The 23,841-nt window shown below is 42.2% G+C and overlaps 1 protein-coding gene across 4 annotated transcripts; it reads left to right on the top strand.

Annotated features, from left to right (window-relative positions):
- The first annotated feature begins 57 nt into the window (after positions 1 to 57).
- On the top strand, positions 58 to 23,840 carry LOC110981288 (uncharacterized). 4 transcript variants are annotated; one of them, XM_087144919.1, is made up of 4 exons: positions 58 to 1,271; positions 14,650 to 16,218; positions 18,895 to 19,195; positions 21,771 to 23,840. In XM_087144919.1, the coding sequence occupies exons 2-4, from the start codon at positions 14,731 to 14,733 to the stop codon at positions 22,016 to 22,018; spliced, it is 2,037 nt and encodes a 678-aa protein (XP_087001045.1). In that variant the 5' UTR covers positions 58 to 1,271; positions 14,650 to 14,730; the 3' UTR covers positions 22,019 to 23,840. The 4 variants fall into 4 exon arrangements, with proteins under 4 accessions (XP_087001045.1, XP_022094446.2, XP_087001044.1 ...); XM_022238754.2 differs by lacking the exon at positions 58 to 1,271 and adding an exon at positions 3,424 to 3,713; XM_087144918.1 differs by lacking the exon at positions 58 to 1,271 and adding an exon at positions 9,851 to 10,402.
- The last annotated feature ends 1 nt before the right edge of the window (position 23,841 follows it).

Raw genomic sequence — 23,841 nt, 5'->3', positions numbered from 1 at the left:
TAATTGGTGGCTTAAGATGGATGTGCTCGACACAAGCTTGAGATGTTTGTGAGGTCAAAGTATGCCACAGCTCAGTGCCAGAAATATCAACCCATGCCTCCAAACAGCATCCGTGGAAATGGTCGGACCGCCCCTGGTCCATATAGCATATTGACTATGCAGGCCCCGGCCCTTAACATGGGCGAGATGTTCCTCGTCGTTGTGGATTCGCATTCCAAGTACATGGAGGTTTTCCCGATGAACCACGCCACCACTCCTGCAACAATCGAGAAGATGAGACAGTTGTTTGCAACCCATGTATTGCGAATTCATAAAAAATGGTATCGTGCGTATTCGCACATCTTCATATCACCTGGCCTTTCACGGATTAGCTGAACGCACTGTGTGCCACCTTCATGCATGCCATTAAAGGCGCCTTTTAATGTGTACGTTTTTTGGGCTGCGTTGCGTACACGATGTGTTCATGCGTCACTTTCACGGACACCCATACGCAAACCTTGGCGCAAGTGTCACGGATGGCGACACCGTGTTCGTTCGCAACTTTATGAAGACCAGTTACCAATGGTTACTGGGTATCATCACACTTATACCTCGGGTCCGGTGTCCTTCAAGTTCCGATTGGACTTGACCATAATGAATGTGAAATCCATCGTCATTTGGACCATATTAGCAATTAAGAACGTCCGGTCGAATTAACCAGCTCGCACCTCTCCAAATTTGGACAGTGAAAGTTGACTTTGGAATGGGTACTACCTTGTCAATCCCCGAACGCCAACCTGAGACTGAAGTCAATCGTCAAACGCCCGATAACCCTCCAACTTCCGATAATCCTCCAGCACTACATACTACTCATGAAAAAGGTCAAGTCCCATCCCCGCCACGTTCCATCAGGGTGCACCCTCGTATTTAGGCCAAAAATCTGTCCGCCGAGTTAAGTTATAGACTCAAAATATTCCATATTAGAAGGTCCTGAGAGCCATGGAACTGAGGAATTGAAGAAATATGAGAGTGAACCCCGGGGCCGGACTCAAGGCTTCCAATTCTGAGCAATTTGGATGCAATCGGGTTTGAAAGTGGCAATATTTGAGCCATTTTGCCGAGAGATGTTTTTTCAAAATGGCTACTTTTCTGGACAGGGACATTTTCTGCATTTTAGGGTTGGTCTGCTGGCTGGTGAAAATTTCTCAAAATTCATTGGTGAACCCCCCAAAAATTGAAAGGAAAATGAAAGAGGACATGTGGAACATCAGTTTTCTGTGCAGCCTGTACCTGTGAGTATTTTTAAAATATTTGTGTAGTATGGGGATTTATCACTGCTGTCTATGGGAATTTATTTTTAGTGGTGCACCATCATTTCCATGCTCGAACAGTCCATCCGTGAGGTCATTACAGTTAGGAAGCTTCCAGAGACCCGCTGGCTGACACTAGGGCAGGTACGAAGTTCACGTGATGGCTAAACGAACGCTTTGTGTCAGTTTGACTTACACGTGTAAGCTAATCGAACGCACAATACGTGTCGTCTGTAAAAAGGTGAAACACAGAATAAGAAGTCACGTGTACAAAGTGTAGAGCCGGGTTATACCCTGTCATCTTTGGTGAATGACTGACAAATATAAAGTCTGAGGTTTGTATTGGCATTCCAGTGAGGCTTACCACGCCCAACCACGCAGCCACGTGGAGGGGGATTTCCAACATGCCAAACTGAGGAGAGACTGCGTAGGAGTGCAGGAACACACGATCGCGCCAGAGTACAACAAAAGGATTTCTCCTACATTTCCATAATGCATAGCTCGGCTAAAATAAGGAACCCTCAGAAGAGAACCCCCCCCTGCTTTGTGTTGGTCGTTGTCTCGCAGGAATCTGGGGAATTCCTTTCAGACATCTTGGGGGGGGGGATGTGTTAAAAGTAACAATAGTCTGGAATGTGTATCGGGATTGGACATGTTGGGGGGGGTACCCCTCGGTCTCATTTATTGCTGGGTATAAAAACCAGGGGCGATAGACTCCAACGAGATTTGCGGGTGCGCAACATAGCATTGGAGAAAATTAAAGAGATGCAGTGCAATTGTATGAGATTTCTTTCCTATTTAGAAATTCCAATCACGATACCAGTCGACGGAATGGTGTTTTGGCTTAAAAATGTGAAGATCAGATAATTTATACACACTTGTAAAAATTTGGTTTGATGTTTTGCCTAATGTTGGTAAAATGTCAACTTAGCAACATTTGAGCAAATTCTCAATATTTGGTCAATGTTTGACCTACAGTGTCGGAAAATTGACCAACAATGTGGCAGCTTTAACCAAGGTTGGGCAAATAACAAATGCCCAACACTGCTTTTGACCAACGATTTTTATTAAATTAATTAAAAATTGGATGGTAGAGCCACAGGCTCCAACAAATTACGGCTGTGTAGCTATGGTAGTGGACAAAATTGAAGATACAGTTATCATGAATTTTTATCAACTTTCTCTTTTATTTTAAAAAAATTCTATGAGGATGTATGTGAACGACGTGATGTAATAGCTTAGAGAAATATGGAAGGGCTGCGTAGCACTGTGATCAGATTATCGACGAGAATAAAATACCAAATCAGTACTCTGAAATATGTGATCGCCGAGCTTTTGGTAACTGAGAACCAACTGAATCTGCTTGCCCTGAAGAAGGTACTCAGTTACCGACAGTTCCGAGTCGGCAATCACATATTTCAGAGCACGGATTGATTCTATATTATATTCTCGGGCGGATGTAATAGCTTGCTCTGTGTGAAAGATACATGTATCTAGGGACAAAAACTCAAACATTGCTAAAATATAGAGCCTTCAACAATATGCAACTCTCTAGCATTTAGAACTTTTGCCATGCTGAAAATTTCCATACAGGTGCCTATCAGCATGGTTGACTCGCTTCCCAAATGTACGTTTGACACATCTGGAAGCCATGCAATTTATTCAGTGTATTGTTCGAAAGCTCAATATAAGGACCACACACTGCACAACGCCGGCAGAACGATTTTTAAGGAAGAGGGGGAGGGTTTGAAACCACTGGGCATCAGCCAATCACTGGCAGCCCTGTCCCACTTTCTGAACAAGAGAAGGGGAATACGCCCAGTCAGGCCAAGAACCTGACTTAAAAGGTGAGGGATGTCATTTGAAAAATGGCTACTGAGAAGACATGGGACATTCACCTTTGAGGGGTGAAAAATCTTTGGTTACCCTACTAAAAAATGAAAATTAAATGAAATCTGAAGGACCGAACAACAAATTGCTCTTTGTTTGAGAGGCCTCAGGGGTACAGTTGCCCGCCATGGGGCTCCAAACTTTGTTGATTTTACACTATTTTCAATGTCTGTGGTGCAGGGCGCCATCTACTGTTCACACGTATCGTCTTCGGCCCCAGCGCGCGTTCGGCTTACCCGCCCTTACTCAAGGCGTGCGTGGCTACCTGAATACACGACGCACACGCACGACCACTGGTAGTTTCCGTCGTGCGTGTGAGTTGTGTGTCCAGGTACTAGGTAGCCACGCGCGCCTTGAGTAAAGGCTAGCGTTCGGCCCGCAATGCTAGCGGCCGGAACAATTATCGTAAATGTATTATCATATCATGGAGGTAGGAAAAGATGCTACAATGTAGGCCTACTTGGATTGGACATGGAAAAGGTTGAGGTTGTCGATCTGACGGTCGACAGCGAAAGTGATTTTGAACTTGAAGAGGTTTGTTCATTGTATTTATTTTCTGATTTGTGCTAGTTAGAGATAAAATCCCGTGGGATAGATGTGTAACGGTGTCATGTGGAGATTCCCTATACTTTATCTTATTTCTACCTCCGTGACTTTATGTCATGCATGCTCTGCGGCGTTTTTTGCAGGCCAATCAAATTGATAGGCTTGCAAAAAAGGCAGCATGTCATCTAATCAAAATGGTGGTTGGCCCCTTTTCGGTCATTTGGTGCAACTATAATACAGGGCCAGACGGTTTGGACTTTTTTCGACGATCTCCATTCATTTTGTGTTGCTTTGTGTCTCAACTTCTTTCGACATCGTAGCTGAGTAGCCTAGCCATCAACTGTACCCGGAACGTTTTGGAGGTGAATTCTGAGGATTTTGATTCGGGGTACTAGAGGAGCTATTTTGAGTGAAATGAATGAATGGAAGTAAAAAACCTACAGACGGTACTTGAACCCTACTGTCGTGACTATAACCTGACCATGTTCAAATGTTACAATATTAATAAAAGGTGATTTGTAGGATCCAAGTTACATGTACTTGGACTTATTCAATTCGACATCATAGCCAGTGATTTTCTTGGCCATCTACAATAAATATACACCCAAAACCTTAACAGTAAGGTTTAAGTAACTAGTGAAATCATGTTCCAATTTGTTTCCTTTCCAAATTACCACAAATCTTATATCATTATCCTTATAAAATTTTCATAAATCTAAATTTCCGATCTTCTCGAAAATCATCAGCCTCAATCTCCAGGATCAGCTTAATAGTCTTACTACTGCAATTATGACGAAACTTCATCAGTAATTTGCTGAACGTCTGTCTTGGGAGGTGAACTGTTGCCATGAAGTCATTAATGCCGACCGGGACATTTGTGGCTGGAATTAGGCCCTAGTTTGCCTAATTAGTAATTGTCACAGAAACAGATTTTTCCATCTTTTCCAAAGTGGTCAAACAGATCCACAAAAAAGCTAAGTCTGCTGGCTCAGCTTTCTGATGCTAGGGAGTCAAAACTGGTCTTGCATCACACAGTCGCTCTCCAAACCCCTGCCTTTCTTGAGCAAGTCAAAAATGACTTCTGACTCTCTATCTCTCTCTCACATAAGAAAACTCCAACATGGACCCAAAGATTCTAATTGTGTCCGATTGTACAATGCGACCTATTCTTCATCGACTGGTGTGATTTGATTCACAATAATCCGATGGGTGTTCTGACAATTAACACGGCCTGAACAAAATATCATGGCGTAAGACGGGAAGGCGTTTTCCCACCTCGCGAACGCCTTCTCTGAATGGCAGAGTTACGTCTATGTGGGAATGACGAACAATTGATTGGCTAAAACTTTTGCATGATTCCATTACCTTCGGGGTAGATTGATATTTACTCAGAATAAAAACAATGAACGGAACACAGTAAAAACATAATCGGAAAAACACAACATTCAATTCATGCACTGGTTGCACTGTAACAACTATGTCCAAATGTTACATGTAAAAGAGGCAATTTGTAGAGTCCTAGTCACTTGGATTACATTCAGACTTGCTCCAAGATGACTGTTTCATAGCTTAGTGAGAGTGCTCCGTCAATGTTTGACATGGCAAGAGTGAAAACAGAATGCAGTGTAACAATTGTAAACATGCCCGCTGTGTGCAGACTTCAGCCTTGAAGTATGGTAATCAAGCAAGCCAATCAGATGTGCAACGCTGTGATATCTGTATCCCGTACTCGACCTGCGTTATCAAATGTCAAACTGCCATCTGTTTGAAGATAGGTTAATATAAATTTGCATAAGATTTGCAAGATTCTAGTGCAGGCATGGTGTGAGAAAGACAGTAAGTACAAATACAACAAACGCTACCAATTATTGATGTCTGGACTACGTACTAGGTTTAGTATTTAGATGGACTGCTTCCAGTTTGGAGACAAGAGGTCAGTCCCAGGCCATTTTGGACATTTTGTAATTTTTGCCAGCCCCCAACAGTTGTGAGATTTTCCTTGTGAGTTTTTTGAAAATCTCAAGACTTTACAGGATGTTTTTTCCTACTCACAATGTGATTTTTGGCATTTGAGGATCTTTTTTAACCTTAACCCCCTAGACCTTTTTACAAGGAACCATCCTGAATCCTCCGAAATCCTCATATTTTCAACATAAAAAAATTGCATTGAGCTAAAATCCTCCAAGATCCTCTGAAATTTCATGAAAATGTCATTTGGAAGTGTGCCTAACTGCCCAAATCCTTCAAAATCCTCCAGCAATTCCTGTCATTATGTTGAGGCAGTGCGAATGGCACTATTGAGCTGTGCAGTTGATTCAAAAGAAATGTCGGGCTGCATTTGTGCTTGACTACATGTAAGCACAAACAACATAAGGTCTAATCCACGACCTGCACGTATGGCATCCTTCAAAACAGCCATGCACTTTTGCCATACACCCTGAATCCTCAAAATTCCTCCACTTTGCAGAAAAGGATTTTGGAGGGTTAAGGAAAGGAAGTCCAAAATTTCACTAGGTCTGAATTCCAAGTTGTGACTACAAATTCACAATGTCATCGGAAGCACATAGCCAGATGAAGTTTTGCTGCCGTAATATTTCTGAGTATCCAAAAACACACACTGTGCATGTTCGGTTGCCATGCCGTTGCTGCAATTGTTATTCAATTTATGACTTCAGGGTTAAAGATCATCAAGTGGTTCTTGCTTACTTCTCGTGTCATATTATACTAGTAGTTGCACTGTATGCTTACACCTCAATCTACAGGTATCCTTAAACCTCCCAACTGACCAGACCAAGAAAGACAGTGCTCTTAGAAGTCCACTACTTCTCAAGTCACTGTGTCATTTATGAAACCCACCATTTTGAGTAAAATACACAATATATCTGAATAGTGTAGAATTCAGTAGGGTTTAATGGGGTCAATAAAATGGGCACTGGCTTCTGTGGACAGTAAATGACAAAGTTACATAAAAATGACTAAATATCTTTTTAAAAACCTTTGCACATTTGGCTTTATCATGTTCGTGTATGTCATTTCTGTGGTGTTCAGACTTTGTCAAGTCTAGGGTTGTCTCAAGTTTCTACAGCAAGCACTTTCTCATGAACCTCAAGTGTTCCTACTTGCTTAAGATACCGGTAGTCCTGACATTTTTAAATTATTGCATTTTCTCTGTAAAGTTGCCCCAGTGGTTGTTCATGGTTGTAATCATAAATTAACTGTATACTTGTTAATTAATGTTAGTCTGCAAAATAAGGTTTTAGTTCATTAGTTCATACCAAACATGAGCCTAATCTTGCACACCTACATGATGTTATTCAACGCAGTGTATGTGACAAACTGCCTCTCTAGCAGCGCGTTCCCACTTGAATTGGGAAAAGGTGGATCTTGATTTTGGTGTGATCGTTATCTTACCGCAACGAAACCGCAAGTCGAGTTCCCACTAGTGCTTGATCCACCTTTTTGTACGGAAATGTCGAGCCCGAAAGGTCACTGAGTTCGGTATTGCACATGTGCTAGCTTGCTGAGCGCGTGCTCTGTGGCAGTGTGGCGTGCTAGGGCGGCATGCCTGTGACCCTACGGTGTTCTGGGTACGGAGTTCTACTGACGTGAAGACCTTGAATCGCACCGAATGTTCAGCCTAGTACATTGTCTCTTCAAATTTTGCTTCCATTTTTGATACTCTGTCACACGCTGTGGGCTATACGCTAACACGGAATTAGTTTTTGATGGAAAGCAAGTGAAATTACACAAATGAAAAAGGTTAAGAAACGGACGAATGCGCAAAGAAAATTGTGAAAGGGCAAGGCACACATCGCGGCATGCATGCATTGCGCATGCGTAGTGACACATTTTGCTAGCCTGTAGATCAGCAGTTGTTTATTGTGCATGCTGTGCACGTTAAAAAATACACATGAGCTACATGCCAAAAAACGTTTTTGTTTGTTCATCAGACCGCAAAAGTTTCGCGCCACTCGTGCACGGACGGATGTTGACAGGTCAAATTGCCGGATTAGGTCCACCTTTTGCGGTCCCATCTGATCGTGATCCGCCAATTGCAGGATCCCTCCCTCCCTCCCTCAAAAAAAAACCAGGAAAAGGAAAGGGAGAAAAAAACGTTTTGGAGGAAGCTTAAAATCTGCACATACTGTACGTACATGTACATGTACATGTACCTATATTTGAATGAAAGGAGAAATTTTGTAGCTCAAAAATAGCAGATTTGTCCCCCAATCAAAGATAGGCATGTAAATTTCTATTCATTACCTGCATGAGTTTTTCTTATTTTGTGTCAAGCCTTTGTTATGAGTTGATTCATTTTTTTGGGTTTGTTTCTTTTTTTTTTTTACTGATTGGTTTGGTTGGTTTTGGATTGGTTTTTTGGTTTTGGTCCAAAGTTTGGGGGGCTTGGTTTGTTTGTTTTTTGCGGTTGGTGGTTTTGTTTTGTGTTTTTTTTTTGCGTTTTCTTTGTGGTTTTGTTTTTGTGAGTGTGCGAAAGAGTGGAGATGATGGTACTTATGGGCACTGAAGTTACATGTACTGGATAGTACATGAGTAGTACATGTACATGCATAAAATGAAATTAGAAATGAAATCACATTGTACCTACATGTAGTGTGCCGGTATATGTACGTTGTAGTGCATGCACTTACAGTACTTGTAGCACGGAATTTATCAAAAGGCAAGAACGTCTACTGTATGTGCACTGTAAAACTAATACATGTAAGTGGGTTTGGAATTTCATTTGGCTTGGGAAAATTGGGATAAATAAATAATTTGAGTAAGAAATACAGTACATGGCTTCATGCTTGAATCATAACGGAAGGAGTTTGAACTGCCCGGGCTATAACATCTTGCCAGTTACCGCTTTCTGGCATGCCCGGTAAGTCCATATCCAGAGTGCAGTGAATACTTGCTACGCACCATCTGTTTCACAACCATGAAACCCCTTTGTACCCTATAATCACTGCCGCAATTTTTTTTGCTGGTACATGTAATCTGCATCCTTAAAACTTTGTGTACTGAGGTATAGGACATTGAATGTTCATGCATTTGTTGGTGCTTGGTATGATCTCATAACAACATGAAATGTAATGCTTGTGCAGTAGCTTGCGTTACGCTGTGTGCCCTAAATATACATGTGTAGTCGTTGCCCTTAACCCTAACCCTCCTCAATCCTCCAACAGGTGAAGGATTGAGGAGGGTTGGGGTTAATGAAGCTTTCTTCTGAAGTTATTTTGGGGATAAATTGCCCCATTGTTCACGAGATTTTGTGTTTCATTTGAATCATTTTTATTGCGGCATTGGCATGAAAGCATATTTTACGAGATTTCATGATCACTCCCTGTGATGAAATAGCGCATTTTGTTCCTTATGAACTTAGCTTTCCAGCAGTAGTCAACATTTTGTTGGCCAGTCTTAGCCAAATTCATACCAAATCTTTGCAAACTGATGTATTGGAGGGAGGGGAATAAAATTACAAACTTTGCATGGATAATGGAACAGTGTATCAAAATTTAAAAAGTCTACTCATGATGGCAAAAGTAGGTCTAATACCGGGGATTTTTCTCTCTCTCTTTTTTTGTCACTGTAATAATTTGTATTTAATTGCAAGCAAAATACCACAAGTATTTCTCGGATATTACGGGCTCCGCTGGTCTGGCTAAGATGCAAGCAGTCCTCGGGCATTTTTGGAATGTTTTCTATAATTTGTCTGACTCGGCGACGATCATTGAAAAGTTTGAAGTGCCAGAGTTACAACCCCTTCCGTGTCCTTCCTCCATGCTTGAATCAAATCATGCATGCTTCGGATAGGTTCCAACTCTCACCTTGGATTGACAGTTCATTGGGACCCCAGGTGGATAGGAGCATGTTACACCAGCACTGTACATGTAATGTTCTCAAGTACTAGTACTGGAGCTACCACTCCACTGGCTCATTCTTTTCACGTCATTCTGTGCATTCCTGTAATTCCAAAACATTACCATTTTGCATACACACACAGGTACCTTAGAGTGCATCCTCAATGTTTTTTGGAGAGCATTTTTTTTGGACTTTGTTCTTTCCGTGGTGTACATGTACATATCAGAGAATTCTATGTAGTTTTATTTGCTAATTCAGTCTTTGGACATAGGCTTTGTTTGTCCGCTGTTTGTTTCTTTAAATCTTTTCGCATTGGTGCATATGCATACATGTACCTGTGTATACGTGTACATGCACATACTTTGTTATGGTTCATTTGAAATGCATGGAATTGTTCTGTCAATCATACGGGAAACCTCAATAATTATTAGCATTTACTTGAGCAAGCACACAGATGCACACCCACACTCACTCATTCAGCAGCTGTGCATGTGATACTGCTGCGTGCATTCACTCCATTGGTTGTGGGGGGAGGACTGCCAGCCTCCTGTGCAACGTGTCCTTATTATGATGATTTAATCGTCACCCAGGGACCGAGTGAGCCTACACACAGCCGGCCATACACAGTGGTGGTGATGCAATGCCATTTGGGGGAATCACCTCTCTCTCACTGCCTAAGGCCAATCACACTGGGCCTTTCAGTCAAGGTGGAGCCAGCCCACAGCTCATTGCCAGCTTTATTAGAGTCAAAGCACTGTTATTCGGCTGGAGAGGCAAGATTTCCAACATCTCTCTAACCAAGGCATTAGGAATCCATGGTACTAGTATAGTACATCTACATGTATATTTGTACACGTGGCAATTCTAACATCAGATTCTAAACTTAGTTTGTGATTTCCTGTGCTTGTCCTGAGTAAGAGTGCATGCTTTCAGTTTTGGTTTGCTGGTGAGTATTTTACATACATGCAATGTTGACGTTATCTTGGCAGTTTTAATGTACATACATGTATACATGTAGGCCCACATTCAACTTGGGCATCACATAGAAACTTAGCACATGTACATGTAAATGAATCCCTATGAGACTTTTCCAGTACCAATTTAGTATTGCAGTCACAAAAATCACACAATTGACATTTGTAAACAACTTTGTTAATAGACTTGAACATGTGTTGATTTGGATTATTTCTTGTGAGTTTTTTTTTTTGAAAGGGGGGGAGTAAATGTTCGTGCACAGTCATGTGCAGTATGTACATTTAATCATCTACAGTGTACATGTACATGTGCTGTACCAGTACATACCGTACACACTATTTATATACTTGCAGTTGAAGAAAATCTCAACTCCCATATTTGTATTCCAATCATTTACCGGTATATTTCAGGAGAGACCATAGCATGTAAATTTGCTGACGGCTTTATGCTTTAAGGACTGGGGACTGTTTTCCCAGGGATCTATGGATGATCAATACTTACGTGTACATGCATATGATATCCACCCTGAGTTGCAGTGCACCCTCACCAGCAAACGAGGCAGCTTGGTAGGGTGTTTTTCAACTGGTTACGTGCACGTACCCAGCCCACCCGCAAGGACTGAGCATTCAGAAGAGGTATTGGCCGCGCGTGCTCAGCTCGCCCCGAGCCAAACAAACATGAACTGGCCCACGCACGTAGCGAGTTCCCACCAACCACCTTTGCTACTGGTATTACAAATGTTCTCGGTGTGGATATAGATGTAGGTTGAAGCTGCTTGACATTGGCAGAAGGTGATCACCGTATTGTGACACCACCCGATTTGTATTGGCTTGGAGATTCAACAATTTCGCAGTCGTAAATGATATCTACAGCAAAAGTTCAGCTCAACATGTTTTCATAGTTATGTTACGACAATACAAGCAAGATCTAAATACATGTACTTCTCTTGGTGAAAAGTGACAGGAAGGTGCTAGCTTTTCCATCCTTAGAAAATCCTTTCATCCATACTGTAGATTTCAAAGGGTGCTTTTGTTTTGGGTCTCAGAAAGCAGTACTTCCGGCAAGTACTTGTCAAAACAGGAGAGAAAGTGCAAAATTTATCCTTCACAATAATCCCCCTAAAAACTGTTGAATAATACCTGACAATTTTGTTTTTCCAAGGAAGCTACACACTGCTCATGGTATCAGGTCTGTGCTACTGTAAATTTATTGACAAGTGATGATAAAGTTACCATACTCCGGAGTTGAACAAGCTTTGATGAAATGTTTCAAAGTGCACTTGTCATATTTGCTTATGCAGTAGGTTATCATAGATGGCAAAATATGCGTACATGTACCCGTACATGTAGCTTATCCCAGCCATTTTTTTGCCAATTAATTGGAAGCATTGTCACTGTACATGTACTTCCTCATTTGTGATAATGCAAAGTGAAAGTGGATATTTTCTCTGCACAACGGGGGAGTGATCGTTCCAACCTTTGAACTGAGTTTGCTGTTGAAGTCAGCATCATTCCTTTTCCTTAGGGTACATGTATATGTCACATTATCAGTTCCAGGAACTTCCATCATCACACGCTGTCACACATTGCTGTGGGTAGAGCAGAAGTTATTGAGCAGGAACACAAGACCAATGCCCCTCCAGTGCTGTACGGTACTTGTGGGGACTACAGAGTACAATCCAGTACATGCCAGTTGAACAATATACAGTTACCGAGTTGTTGGGACAGTGAGGACACAGGAATGTTTCCTACCATCCAGTCAAAAATTGCTCAATGTGGTGCCGGCCATGTGTAACACTGCACAGCCAATAATGTGATTGTGTTCTGATAATGTACAGTTCTATCAGCCATTTATGTAAATGAAGTACTTGTAGGATAAACTGACTGTAAATTGTAAGACAGCCCTAACAAAAAAAGCCAAGTCCCCCAAAATATTCTGAAGTACTAGCAGGTTTGTAGTACACATGTATGTACCGGTTCATTTCACCTTGCATTATCGGCCTCTTTTCTATTACTTTGTACATTATCACTTGGTTTAAGGTTGCAATGTACATGTACATGTATCACATTATCAGCTATAAAATCAATCTACCGGTATTTCTATTTCTATTTCACTTGGTATTACATTATAAGGCATAACAAAAGGGCACATTTATTAACCGTGTTTATTTGATGTAAATGTTCATATTGTATGTGTGCGAATGTACAACAGTTTCCAATAGTTCTAGACATATTCACCAGTCATGGTCCAATCAGTGGAAAGATTCTTGGGAAAGATTCGGAATAATAAGTTTCAAATAATGTGTGGACTTCTTCATCCTGTGACAAAAAAGGGAAGCAGTTTGAACATCAGATAAAAGACATGTATAGGATTTGCTAAATATTTTCATTTTGTTCTGCCGGGGACTTCTTCCTTGTGAGGGATTTACATGTACATGTAGATACTTTTTACCATGATTATTTTATATAAAACATCACTTCACCCAACACTTACAGGGCATATTAGAAAGGTGTAACCCCAACAGTGCATATAACATACAGGGTATTATGGAAGGATGCCAACCCCCCCACCACCAGTGTTATCATAAAGGGACTGAGGTCTACACAAATAACTTAACCAGGCCCTCATAAATTGCTCCACTTTACACATCAAGGACTCGAAGCAGCCCCTGCATAGGCTACATGTACATAAATGTACATGTATGGGTATTTTGTCTGGAGTAACAGACCTCCTTGACTCGGTGTCTCCAGGGCCATTACATCCTTGGATAATGGATTCTTTCTTGTCTGAAGGCAAATGCACTTTGGTATTCCTTGACATGGTGTCATGTGCACTGTACATGTAAGTTACTTGTGTGTTTGCCTTGAACATGTACGTGTAGGTTACATCATCTTCCCAGATAGAATACCTCCAGTTTTGAACAGTAGTGTATTTAAATGTTCTCAATTTCAAGTACTGGCAATCAGTTTTTCTACTGGTACCTTTGCAGCCATGTCAATTACCGGTATATTAAAAGGAGAAAATGTGAGCCATTTGGATGTTAAAAGGAGTGCAGTTTTGTTACATTGTAACCAAAAAGAGATGTCACACATGTGATTGGCTCTAGCAAAACCCAACGCTTGGGGTGAAAATTCAGAATTGGAGTTTGGAATCACTGTAGGTATGTATAAGCAACAAACTTTCATTTGATGTGTGTTTGAGGAATTTGGATATACTCTGATATAGATATTGAACTTGAAATTGCAGACTTTGAAATGGAGAAAAATGGCCTTCAAAGTCAACAAACCAATTTACATGTAATCAAAACAGATTGAATTGTTCCCACGAAAACTGCTCCGTTCGCCAAAGGGGGTTTGAACTTGAAACTTCAAATATTTATTAACCATGGAAAGAAATCCCATTGATGGTATAAGTTCCCAATTTGTTCCCTGATGCAATTTTTTAAATTAATGTTACAGAACCATACTGTGTAATGGAAAATAGTTGGGGTTTGGCAGCCGGTCACATGTCCATTTCATTTTCCTACCCGTATTTGTAACTTGCATAATATTTGTTTCTATGAAAATTCCTTGCATGGTCCCTTTCAAAAATGGAACCTGTTGTGCACAGATCAAACTCTTTAATTGTTGTGCCCAACAGAAGTTTTACCCGTCAAAGTGGTGCCGGCGTGAGTTGTTGAGTTGTTGATCTGGAGTGAGAGCTCAGTGGCAGAACATGTGGAGAAAAAAAAGGGAAAACACTGGCTGAGCCTGATTTTGTGTGGATATCAGTTCCAGCACATGTACCGTACTGTGCGTAATCCTGTCTGTAAGGCCTGGGAGTGCCCAGACTTTTACCACATTGAGAGGACAATTTCTTTTGTTGGGAAAATGGAGACCCAGATGTGACCTTGATAAAAATGTGTCCCTTTAATGGTTTAATTCCCCACAAAGTCTACATTTACATGTGGTATTATACATGTACTTAAACATGTGCAATGCTTTCCCAATTATTACAGAACATACGGGTGAACGTGTAGAGGTACCAGTCATTTGATGTTCGGATTTTTGTATTACTTCATTTTTCTCTGTCTCTTTTTCTCTCTCTGTAGAGGTATTCGCCCAAGAAGCATCACTTGCATAAGGTGAGGCGTGTTGTAAATCACCAGAAGACAATCCCAAAGAAGCCACCTATGTTGTCCTTGTCCAAGGCAGTCAGCCGTTTCCCAGGCACCATCTACACCAAGGACGTGAAGCCCAAGTTGACCAACTTGCATCTCAAGCATGGCTGGACCTCCGAATCGGAGCCGTCGTCATCCTCAGAGAGTGAATCAGACCTCCCCAACCCACGCTCATTTCTCTTTACTCGGCAGCGGGTCCAAGCGGCTTCGCCAATCTTGGTGGAGTTGTATCCGCCTGCCCCAGCCAAGGGATGCAAGCGGGAGGTAGACCCCAGTAGTCCCACGAGTCCACCAAAGAAGAATAAAGTGGTCCAACGTGGAGTCAGTCCTTTAGCCGAGTCAAACGATAGAACTAAGGGGCAAAGGAAAGTAAGCAACATCTCTACATTGCCAGAAAAACCAGTGTTGAAAAATCTCAGCAAGCCACTCCTGACGTTGTCCGATTTTTCAGACAGTGAGGATGAGTTTGAACCCTGCGGCAAGCGTTTCGTACACACACCTTCAAAGCAGAGTTGGCTGACTGGAACGTCACCTCATAAGACTGCAAACTTAGGCCTGCCACAACGCTGTAGAAAAGAAGACAGACCAATGGGCCCTCCTGTTCACATCACTGTTCCAGATATAAAAAAGGGTGATAAAAGTGAATCATCGGTCACTGGGAGTGGGAAGAACAAGTCTTTGGGGTCCAGAACTGATTCAAAAGTCATTTTAGATTTCTGTCGGCGACAGCGAGACATTATTGAAGCAGTTGTTGAAGAGAGCTTCATTGATGATGCCATCATCTTCATCCGCAACTTTGCCACACTACACCGCGGAGCGCCAGAGGAGTACATGATGTATCTTCTGAAAGATGTTTTGCTTGCAGATGGAATGGAAGACTGCACTGTCCTGAATGGATACGAAGCCTTAGTGCACATACGCGGTCTGCATCCCACTGCTGCCACCAGTCTGACTGTAGACTGGGATCTCCTGACAACCATCGTCAAGAAGCTCAATCTGGGGACAAGGTCGGAGGGCACTCAGACCCCACGCCTGGCCCACGTGCTTGCCTTGCAGTTTGTCGTCATCGTCCTGACAGAGGATTTCCAGGCAGCAAGGGGGAGGAGGAAGTCCTGTGCCCAAGGTTTGCTGTCGGCAGACATGTGTCTTGCCCACGTGCGTACCGTGATACAGTGGCTGTGCCAGACTGTCACCAATAAGCTCGCACCGTGCCCCACTGTGCCCGAACCCCAGCAGGAAGCCCCACACGAGGACCGGAATGTCTGGCAGTTTCTGCGGCAAATCACCAAAGACTCCAACTCCAAGCCGGACAGAGCCACACAGATAGCCACACGGACCATGTGGTCAGAGGGCTACCTCACTGTCCTGCATCTCTTCCAAAAACTCCTTTTTCTCAGCTATGCTGTGGGGAAGAGTAATAGTGCTCTCAAAATTGCCGAAGAGTTTCTCTACCCATATCTCTACATTCCAAGCCTGGACCTCAGGAAAATATGCCTCCAAGTATGATCACTCTGCTTACACTGTTGCATATTGTTTTCTTTTGTGTGTCTGTTATTGTACTTATTTTGTGTGTGTGCAACTTTTTTTGGCAGTGAGATCTTTGCACTGTTTAACTACCAACTGCTGTTACTCGTACATGTGTGTAGGCTACATGTACATGTACATAAAGCTCAGAGCATTGTACATGATCAATGTAAAGACAAAAGACCATGTGCGGTAGCTGTTGTTAAGGGTCCAAGCCCTGCAATTCCCAGCTGAGGGCTTGGGTTGCATCTGCCGGTGACCTTGCATAAAAAAAACTGTACATGTACATGAGTATTTACCACAAATTTCCTTACTACCAGTAAACATGTACCTGACTTACGCTCATGCATGTATCCATTTACGGGCTGTATGATTGACTGCAAAATTAATCAGCACTCTTCCTTGATACTGCAGTAGGTTTGTTGGTACCAGATGTTTTGGAAACACCCGTGTGTATTAGTGTGGTGTAGGTTAACCGCAGATACCGTGCACATTGTATGTACATTGTGCGTGCATGTATGCGATAAGAAAAGGAGAGCTATCTATCGGTGTGGCTGCCAGGATAATTATTCTAGAAATTTACAGATATCGTTGTGCCACTTACTTCTAGCCCAGATAATTTGCTGTTTTACAGCTTTGCAGTCAATTTGTCTCTGTGTACAGTTGCTCATCCACAGGTGTTTGGTGTCATGAAAGTCACTCAGAGTGAAGATGAATTAACCATTTGTCGTGCATTGAAAAAATGCCCCATTTAAAAGAAAAGCCCTTGCTTTCCGCCACATTCGAAATGGAACAGTTTTTGCCTTCCGCTATTGCTTGGGAAAGTATTGATTTGTATCAGGTGGTTTTTTTACACCAAGCAGTGCAGTTTTGTGTTCGTTATAGAACAATACACGTTGTGCAGTAGACGCAAGTTTACATACCGGTACATGTATATTTTTATGATGTACATGCATTGTGCATGTGCTGTGGACCGTGCATGTGTGCTCGAAAATTGACAGTGCACTGGTACATTAGTGTTTCCTATCACCCAAGTCCTTATCTGAGAAGTACCCGTACATGTATCACATGTTCCAGAAACATCCCATTACAATGCCCTGCTTTATGTACATGTAACTGGATCAAGCCTTTCAATTAAGAAAATTAACAATTCAAATGAGTCAAGTGAAAGCGCACTAGGTGCCAGCTCACATGACAATACGATTGGTTTCTCGTACATGTAATATTACTCACGGTCTTTTCCATAATGATAAACCATGCGATGTACACGTATTTGTGCGAGCTATATTCACACGTACACAAAGTACCGGTACCGTACATGTACATGTAAATACATGTAGATATTATATGTACATGTACGCACATTGTGTATGTACATTGTGTGTCCATATTATGCATAAATTATTCATGTACATTGTACATGTACATACAATATTGGCTAACATTAAATCATACATACGTGTACAGGTGTACTACATGTTCATGTACTGTACATGCGATATTCTTTACAATGTACACATTCAAAATTTTCGGTATCTTGGCATATACATATATTCCACTGTACATGTAAATATACATGTACACCTACAAGTGTAATGTTGTACCATGTACTGGTACATGTGTACACATAAAGCTAATCATACAATGGACCTTTCCCATGAGATATGCAAATAAGGCAGGCGCATGCGCATAACTACCACTGGTAGGCAATGTTGCATAAATCTGTGACATAATACAAATCTCCATGCTTGTGCAGCTATGAGCACATACACGCCATTTCTGTACTAGTACGGTTTGACATGAGTGCCAAACTTAACCCCTTCGCGCCGGGAGACGATAAGAGCTGCCATAAAAATTGAGATCCTCAGCCCGCTTTTCAGCTATTATTCTCAACCCACGCTCGAGCGAACACGGTGAAAGAAGGCAGACCGTGGCTCTTGTATATATGGTGATTGTGTAGCCCATAAATGAAAAGACCGAATTTGCATCATAATCACCAGCAAAGATAGTATAGCACCGAAGGTGCAAGATGGAAAACTCTGCCCAAAAGGTGTAATTACCATGGGCGCCATTTGAGCAAGCGATATGCCTGCGCAGTTTACGGTACTGCTTGGGCGCAGGCTCACCAGGTGCACGTCCCTGCTGCGGCGCCTGCGCCTGTGCATTAATGTGCATTGCGCAGGCGTATCGCTTGCTCAAATGGCGCCCATGTAATTGCAACATTTTACGTGTGTTCACGATGAAGTTCGCCATCTTGCGCCGCTATGCGGCGCTATACGATCTTTGATCACCAGCTTCACAATAGTCCCCACTTTGAAAGGAAGCAATGGAAATACAAAAGCGCGAGTAGAGCCGCATGCCACCTAACAATGAGCCTTTTCACTGTGTAATTCAAAGCGTGCAGAGCACGCAGGGCCACAAACCGAGAATTTGCAGTTTGGCAACCTGAAAGTCATATTTTTTGGTCAAATATTTCAGCAAAAGTTTGTATGTGTATTTTAAAATTGTCGTGGAAATGACAAAGCAAAAGATCTGCAGTGGAGGGCTTTCAATTTTATTACAGTATCAAAATTTATTTGAAATTATGTAGGCACATATTCAGTGTATGTGACATATATTGATGTGCTACTTGTTTCTAAATTTCTAATTCAGACACTGACCTGTGACCCTGTCAGGTCAAAGCTTATAGAACTCTTGCTAGAGAACCTCTGTGAGCAGAAGTCCATGGAGCAGCAAGGTGTGCTGTCCATCCACAAGATGGTGACCTGTCACTTCAGATTGGGCCCCATGAGAATCAGCGAGTTCGTGCTGGCAGAGCGTGATGTGCATGTGGGCGACAGGGGGAAGGGCTGGTCCCCTAGCAATGGGATGCAGGAGCGGCGCATGGACGAATGCGAGGAGCTGGCCATGCTGCTGTTCTGTCTTCTGCAGAGCTACATCCGGAACAAGACAGGTGGGTGGTCACTGCTTTGCGCGAACATCACTTTCAAGTAGAAGTGAACCAGTTACAGCGACACTGGAGGACGTGTAAACCCCCCAGCAAATTTTCAGTTATATTTTAGGATCGGCCGCGATTTAGCAGTGTACCGGTACATGTACATACTCAGAAAGGGCAACAAATTCCATTTAGTTTGTACACATCTGTGGAGATTTATCATGGATTGAACTAGGATTCTGCTGGGCTGTCACTGTAGCAAATACCTGTATTACTCTGCCATGGTGTCACCATGTCTTAAACGAAAAATGCAATGAGAAGTGTATCACACTAACATCGTACAGATGACTTGCAAAAAATGGACCATTTTAATGCAGAAAAATCCCAGAGTCACATGGTCGATTATTACATTTACATGTACAGTATCTCTGGTGTGAGAGGCTTTGGATCATAAGCACAGACAGAGATAAAATGCCGTTTGTCCCTGGGCAAGGTAGTTTTTCCCAGCAGGTGTGGCTCACTTCACAGTATACCACCAAGAGATTACTACTTTCATAGTTTGCATTATGCATACAGGGTAACAGTTTAACATCTGTTCGCTAACGACTGGGGATGAGGGACTGGGTAGTTTTTATTTCGGCAGCAAATGAGTAAATATTCATGTGCCACATTGACATTTGAGTTGGCATTACTTTTTACGCGTGAATAACAATGAACGTTTTGTAAATTGACAAATCTGAAAAAAAGCAAAAACATGTAGATGTACCAGTGTGTTTGCATGAGATTTCCCACCTGCAGTGCGAGGGATGGAGAACAGATTTCTTGTAAAATAACACCGCCCACTATCATGTCGACTGCAAAGTGAAGAGATGGCTTTTTAATTTGAGGCAAAGCACAACTGTATATGTAGGTGGAGCAGTGCACGCTTAATTGCTTGTCCTGTACATGTATGGCCTAGCAAGATCAAACAGACAGAGTTGGTGACAGTGTTTGAGTCATGATATGGGGTAATCCCCTAGGGGGTTTGGCCAAAATCCTAGTGCCTAAAACAAAAGCGTGTGTTTTTTAAAATAAATTCTATATACATGTCGTCTAATAATTCAGTTCATTTACTCTGAATTTCGCCTCCAAAACAAATCAATCTTGTATTCTGCGTCCCTGTTTACCATTCTGAAAGATTTAAAATTGATCTGTTTCAAAATATCTCTAAGTGACTTTGCTTTTCCTTTTCCTTCCATCTTTGTCTATTTTAACCCCTTCACGATTGGATTCTTTTGACCGTGACTCCTGGGCTGGGGTATGCCCTGAAAGGAGGGCTTTGTCCAGCAGCAGGCCCCATTAAACCAGCAGCTGCATGGTGAATAGACTGTATGTGTGGTATGCACTAATGCTCACACAAAGTTGCTATATAGTAGCAGTCATCCGTAGCGAAGGGGTTAAGTGTGAGGTGGTAAAATTCAACAGAAAATTCAACGAGTGGTCACTAAGATCAGTGAGGTGGGCCGCCTCCCAGTTGAATAGGCAGGGGAACCCTGTGATATTTGCAGTGTCAACTTCCACTTCAGTATACATGTGTCTGTTACCTACACTGTACATATAGTGTTACACGCATATGGTGTTTGTGCATAAGTGTACCATAATTGACTTCAAACTGTTGTTATTTTACTTGGCAGGTAATTTGCGTTACTTAGTCAGTCTTGGGAAAAATTGTATATACATACATTATGTATGATGTGGCCGGGATACCGGTTCAACAAAATTGGACCCCAAATTTATAGAATGAACACATGGACATGAAAGGTGCTTTTTTGGCCCAAAATACCCCCTGATTTGGCAGTTCTATGTTCAATTGAGAACAATGCAGCATGCAACCCACCCACTGTAAATGAACGTTCGTGCATTGTCTCGGATGTATTCTCAGTGTTCATTTTGGCAACGTCTCAGTACTTTCTTGCCCAAATGCCCGCTGGTCAGATGATATTGACACTGCACACACAAAAAAAGTAGTGGTTTGGAAACTTGATTCCTCTCGTGGTTGATTTATGACAGCAACACAACCCAGCATGCAGTAAAATGACCTCGCTGCAGATGTTCTATACATCTTGTTGAGACAATCTAGCAAGTGCAGAGTGCGCGTGAGAGATTCTACTGTTGTCAGTCCAGTGACTCAGACAAAAGCTGGTGTTGCTATTTGTAACATCATCGTACAAAATGAGCTTTTGAGGTCATTTGCTGAATCACACATCTGTTTCATTAGTTGCATTAGAACGAGCAGACTGAGCTCTGTGATTATTTTGTTTTTTCAGGGACGTGTCAGTGAGTTTGAAAACCTGACAAAAATAGACATTACATTTACATGGACATTGTGCACACGTGCATGTATGTGGGCAGAAAATTGTGAGAGTTTCTATTGATTTACCTTGTGCAAGATTCTTGTGAAGGCATTCAACTTAAACAGTGCTTCTTGCAACTTTGACATTTCTTTGGTTTTAAATGTGTACATGAAGATCTTGCTGAATATAAAAGGTATGGTCAGATGATTAAAAAACCTCCGAAAATTACAGTGAAGTTACTTCTTTTGTTCTCCTTTCAGCCCAGTCACTACAGACAGGGAGCAAAGGTGTCCAGTCATCTCAGTGCTGCGACAAGTCCTCACAGAGGTCCGGGCTGTACCACCCTGCGGCTGAGGCTGGGCTGAGCATGGAGGACAGGGAGTGCCTCCTGCAGATGGGCGACCACGTAGAGGTGCTGGAGGCCTGTCTGAGGGACCACTGTGATCGGCTGACACCTAGGACCAGGCTGTACCTAGCGCAGATTGAGAGCATGAGGGAACTGGCTTGATGACGAGGGACGGTAGGGGCCAGATTCTACTCACACACGCATGTACCTCAGATTTAAGAAGGCAACGACGTACCTCAGAATACCGGGAGATATGTGTATGGGGCTTCAAGATTTATGGCCACGTTTATCGTCTCATCCAAAATGTGTGCCATTCAGCTGTCCATGCTGGTAAAGAGTCATTACGTCTTGATTAAAACGACTGCTTAGTTTTCGCGATAGTAGTGTACATGTAAATGATGAAAGCTGGACTGACAGTTCTGGCAACCTTGTTTGCTTTGTTGGGCGGTGTGTGCCAAGTGAGTAGCGTTGTCTTTCAGACATGTTTTTTTCTGCCTGGAGAGACACCAGCATGTTTCACCACAATGCTGCATCCTTTATGTACATGGAATACCTGCATGGGTCCTTTCTTTTCATGGACCCAAAGTAAAAGGGGATGGGGACATCGCATGTCACTCCTACTGTGAATGCGATCTGTATTCCAACCTGAATGTGAATCTCATTCCATTGAATGTTGAGATTTGAAGCTTTTCGTGGTGGAGGTAGCAAGTAAACAAGATAGGTTTGTGGTAGCACCACGGGTATACCTCTTTTTTGAGTATTTTTGGTTCTGAAAAGAACCGGTGGTACGATGGACAGAGCATACTGTCCAAAACGTTTACCGCCGGTTCTTTACAGAACCCCTCATACTCAAAAAAGAGATACATTCATGGTGCTACTGCAAACTTACATGTAGTCCATTGAATGTTCTATAGTCCTAAGCCCAGAGATTCCTGTAAAACTGGCTTTCAGAGGGGGAGGGGGAACCTTGTGTGTACCTGTGCAAGTTTGCATGTCTTTACCATCCGCCCTTTTGGTCCAAAGGGAAGGGGGAACCTTGTGTGTACCTGTGCAAGTTTGCATGTCTTTAACATCTGCACTGTGTCAAACTTCTTTTGATACTCTGACCACATAAGGAATAACAGTCCTGTCTACTCTTGCTATTACATCAAGTGTTATGACTGGAGGCAAAATTTTGCCACATACAGCAAGATTGTTTCATCTTAAATCTTAGTACACAGGTAGTGCACAGTTTCAAAATACACAGGTGTACATGTCTATGTTGTCAACAATCCTGCGACCACAAGTGGTAGCGATACCGGTACTTTGCCATGGTGAGACATACATGTACCTTATACATGTAGGTTGTTTGAAGATTGCCATTGAAAGATTGGAATTAAACACAATCTACTGAATTAAGGGGAGTATCAGAATCTTTACCTTTGTCGACCTACCTGTCATCTTGGTCTGTGGCCATTATGACTGGACAAAACTGGGAGTTAGCGAGGAAAAAATAAAAAATTTATTCGTCTGCAAAAAACCACTTTTGGTGCCCGCCGTGCAGTTATGAGAAGAGATCATAGGTTAGGGGTTGAGGTGGGACGTGCAGTCATTGTTTTTTGAAGACTGGTGCACCGCCTGTGTAGCACGAGAACGCCAATTGATTTGAACTGAAAGAGGACGCAGTATAACTCGTTCATTTGTGCTTCAGGTTGATTGTTGATCTGCAAAGTTCTGCATGCTCATAGGCCAAATATTTGCTACATTTACAATGCAGAGATTAATAAAAATGTACATAATGTAGAAATGTGTATAATGTGGCACACTCACCGATTATCCAAATGTGTGTGTATATGTTTCTATTTACACATTCCTATACATGTACGTCATGAAACTTTTTCGTCATCCTTTTTGTAATTTTGCAGTATTTATTTAAAAACTTCTTTCTCCTATTTGAGAAGAATTAAGTAGGAGTGGAAATATAAAAATGGCAGCCTGACACAAAC

This window comes from Acanthaster planci, linkage group LG13 (genome assembly GCF_054643075.1).
Source record: "Acanthaster planci isolate LZ-2023a linkage group LG13, COTS_SCS, whole genome shotgun sequence".
In the NCBI taxonomy this organism is placed as follows: domain Eukaryota; kingdom Metazoa; phylum Echinodermata; class Asteroidea; order Valvatida; family Acanthasteridae; genus Acanthaster; species Acanthaster planci.
Note: the sequence above shows the minus strand (reverse complement) of the source record. Positions and strands in the feature narration are given on the sequence as shown.